Consider the following 3588-nt stretch of genomic DNA (forward strand, 5'->3'; position numbering starts at 1 on the left):
CTGCCAGACCAGCACTTCCAGCTTCACTTTCTCTTCCTGGCCTTATGGGAGGTAGAGAGAAAGAGAGAGTCTCCTATACACCTTTGATATCTTGCTGTGACAATCTGAACGATTTGAGTTTTCATAAACAACTCCAAGGGAGCTTTTAAAGATATCACTGAATGGCAAACGGCAAATCCCCCTACAATGGAGAGGCTTTAGAAACAGCCTTAAAGTGAATCCAAATGGAGGGACCCTGTCTTGTTCTCCAGGAGGCAGCCTTGTGAAACCAAGACAATCTGTGCAGGGGCATCAGCATCGTCTGCAGCTGCAGGAGGGGGGTTCAGCCTACTTCTGGCCGAGCTGTAAGGAGGCTCCCACTAAGTCCTGCCTCCCAAAGTACCTCAGAGGAGCAGTTTTGTTGCCTTTGCAATGCAGCAGCTGGAAGACAGCATCAACCCCGTGTCCTGGGGGAAGTGGAAGTACAGATACCATGGGATCCCCTTACTACCCAAGGCCCACCCCTTCCCCTACCCTAGTGGTGTCTCCACTTCGCTGCAGCTCCCCCCAGCCTGCCCTAGAGGACTCCCTTCACTCCCACTCCCTGCAGCTCCCACCCTGCCTGCCCTAGAGGCAGGGTTTAATTTCTAATGAAAAAAGTGGGGCAGCTCAAGCAACTTTTTTACTGTCCCCATAACCGAAGCAGCATGCCCAGAGGTGCTGGGGCTAGGAACTGCCAAACCTCAAGGTGCTGGGGCTTAGCCCGGGCACAAATTAAGCGCTGCCTAAAGGCCTCCCCCGCTGCCTGCCTTAGAGGGGTCCCCCACCTAGGGTGACCAGACAGCAAGTGTGAAAAATCAGGACAGGGGATGGGGGTAATAGGAGCTTATGTAAGAAAAAGACCCACCAATCAGGACTGTCCCTATAAAATCAGGACATCTGGTCACCCTACCCCCCACCCCAGCTGCCTCTCCAGCACCCCGTGCTTGGCTTCCCCCCTGTCCCTGCCCTGGGGCCGGGCCGGCGGACACAGGAGGAGGAGAAAGCGCCCACGTGGAGGGGCCCAGCCTTGCTGCGCGGGGGTCGGGCGAAGCAGCGGGAGGGCGATGGCTCCGGGCAGAGGGTTATCTAAGCCGAGGCGGTGCCCAAGCCGCGGCCGTACGGGAGAGGAGGAGCCAGCCGGGCAGACCCCACCTCCGCAGAGGTGACAGGCGAAGCCGGGTGCGGAGGGCGCCGCGCCTGATGTCCAGACGGTGCCGTGCGTGCAGTGAGCGGAGCTGCCGGGGGCCGCTCTGCCCGCGCCCGCTGCCGGCATGCGGGATTACGACGAGCTGATCTCCTTCCTGGGCGAGTGGGGCCCCTTCCAGCGCCTCATCTTCTTCCTGCTCAGCGCCAGCATCGTCCCCAATGGCTTCAACGGCATGTCCGCCGTCTTCCTGGCCGGCACCCCCGAGCACCGCTGCCGGGTGCCCGCCGGCGCCAACCTGAGCCGCGAGTGGCTCAACGCCAGCATCCCCCGCGAGGTGCAGGGCGGCCGGGAGGGGCCCAGCAGGTGCCGCCGCTACCGCCTGGAGTCGCTGGCCAATTTCTCCGCGCTGGGGCTGCAGCCCGGCAGGGATGTGGATCTGAGTCAGCTGGAGCAGGAGAAGTGCCTGGACGGCTGGGAGTACAGCCGGGAGCTCTACCTCTCCACCATCGTCACCGAGGTGCGCCCGGGCGGGGGGCTGGCCAGGCGGGGATGTGGGTGCTGGAGCAGGGGAGGTGGGCGGCCGGCCCTGTGCCCACCCATGTTGTGTAACGCGCTTGCCTAAGGCAGCTGATGTGCCGCTCTGCATCCGCTCTCCTGCCCCGCAGCCCTGCCTGCCTTTCCGGCCGGGTCTCTCCCAGGCTGGCTTGGCCGGGGTGCGATCTCATCCCTGCGCCTTAGCTCTGCCGCCGCCGGCCTGCAGTAAAACGGGTTTCAGCATCCATGGGGTTGCGCCTCGCAGCGCCATTGTTTTTAGCGGTGAGTTTAAAATCTGGTGCAAGCGGTCTCCTGCCCTTCCACGCGGCCTTGGACACGTGCAGACTGTGGGAGGGAGAAACACACACACACACACGCGCGCGCGCGGCAGCACTACAAAGCAATAGTGGTCACGCCAGGGAAGTTGCTAGGGGCCGGCACAGAGATCCGCAGCGTGCAAACTGCTGCCAACTTCCTTCCTTCCCCCGGCACTCTGCTGATTTGTGGTCTGTAGTCACTGATCACTGTTGATTGACATTTTCATGCCTTTTATTTCAATTAAAATGCACGCCCTAGTGTTTTGGTCTACAACAGAAGGAGCGTGAGCCGTGTTGTGTAGCATCCTAGCGTTGCAATAGTTAAAGGTGTCAAGTATCAGAGGGGTAGCCGTGTTAGTCTGGATCTGTAAAAAACGACAAGGAGTCCTGTGGCACCTTATAGACTAGTAGACGTATTGGAGCATAAGCTTTCGTGGGTGAATACCCACTTCGTCAGACGTCTGTTAGTCTATAAGGTGCCACAGGACTCCTTGTCGATAGTTAAAGGTGTCATTCAAGGGGTGTTTTAATTTAAAAAAAAAAAGTTTTCTTCTTCCTCCCCAGGATTTTATAACTTGGTCCCAAAATATTAGTTTGGAGCTAAAATTGGGTTTTATGAGATTACAGTCTAGAGTAAAGCCAGACATAATGGTCTTCAGTTACCCAAACACAGACTGTTTTGAAGATCTCATCAGGACTTGGTTTGGAATAAAAAATAATATAATAATCTCGACGCCACAAGCAATTGTTTCTTGGAACAGGCGATTCTGGAGGCTTCTTCTGATTATTCAGTCTTATTATTAGTCCAGAGTGAAATGCTGTGAAAGCATTTTAATTGTCCTCTTTCCCTTCCTCCAGCCACTTTACTCTGGAAGCCTAGCAAGTGTTTTAATTTCTTGATATTATTGGTTGTGTTGTTATTCAGATCACTCCTTTCGCTGCCTTAAACTTCAGAAGATAAAACAGAAATCTAGGGTGAAATCCTGTTCCCGCTGAAGTCAATGATACTTTTGCTAATGGCTTCAGTAGGGCCAGGATTTCATTTCATTGTTTACTGAACACTATGACTCATAAACAAGTCTTATGACATTGGTTCTTGAGAAACCTTATGAAACCCACAGACCAACTGGATATTTTTCCTATGGATTGTCATAAATTGTTTTTTCGTGGAAAACAAAAAGCAGCTAGGAATGGAATATTCAGAGCTTCTAGTGTAGATGAAAGAAGTTTATGTTGGCTCTCATGTTTTAATCCACTTTAGCAGACTATACTTTGGAGCTACCATGATATGAGGATGACATGGAGTGGGCTATGGAGAGTCATGCTAGTAGGTGTTGTAGGTTCTTAAAGAAACCCTATCAACTTGAAAATCACACTTGCCTCAAAAATTTGTACCCATTATGTTTATGAATAAGACCCAGTCTTTGATTTCTATATGGCTTTACATCGGGGCGGGCAAACTTTTTGGCCTGAGGGCCACATCGGGTTTCCGAAATTGTATGGAGGGCTGGTTAGGGGAGGTTGTGCCTCCCCAAACAGCCAGGTGTGGCCCAGCCCCTGCCCCCTATC

At 53.8% G+C, this 3588-nt stretch overlaps 1 protein-coding gene across 1 annotated transcript in view; it reads left to right on the forward strand.

Annotated features, from left to right (window-relative positions):
* Positions 1–1142: 1142 nt before the first annotated feature.
* The window catches only part of SLC22A4 (solute carrier family 22 member 4), a 69879-nt gene continuing 67433 nt past the window's right edge, over positions 1143–3588 (forward strand). Inside the window, exon 1 of the mRNA XM_034779760.1 lies at positions 1143–1685. Coding sequence (XP_034635651.1) covers positions 1293–1685 — 393 coding nt within the window. The 5' untranslated portion in view covers positions 1143–1292. The remainder of the gene's footprint in view (positions 1686–3588) is intronic.

This window comes from Trachemys scripta, chromosome 8, assembly GCF_013100865.1.
Source record: "Trachemys scripta elegans isolate TJP31775 chromosome 8, CAS_Tse_1.0, whole genome shotgun sequence".
Lineage (NCBI taxonomy): Eukaryota > Metazoa > Chordata > Testudines > Emydidae > Trachemys > Trachemys scripta.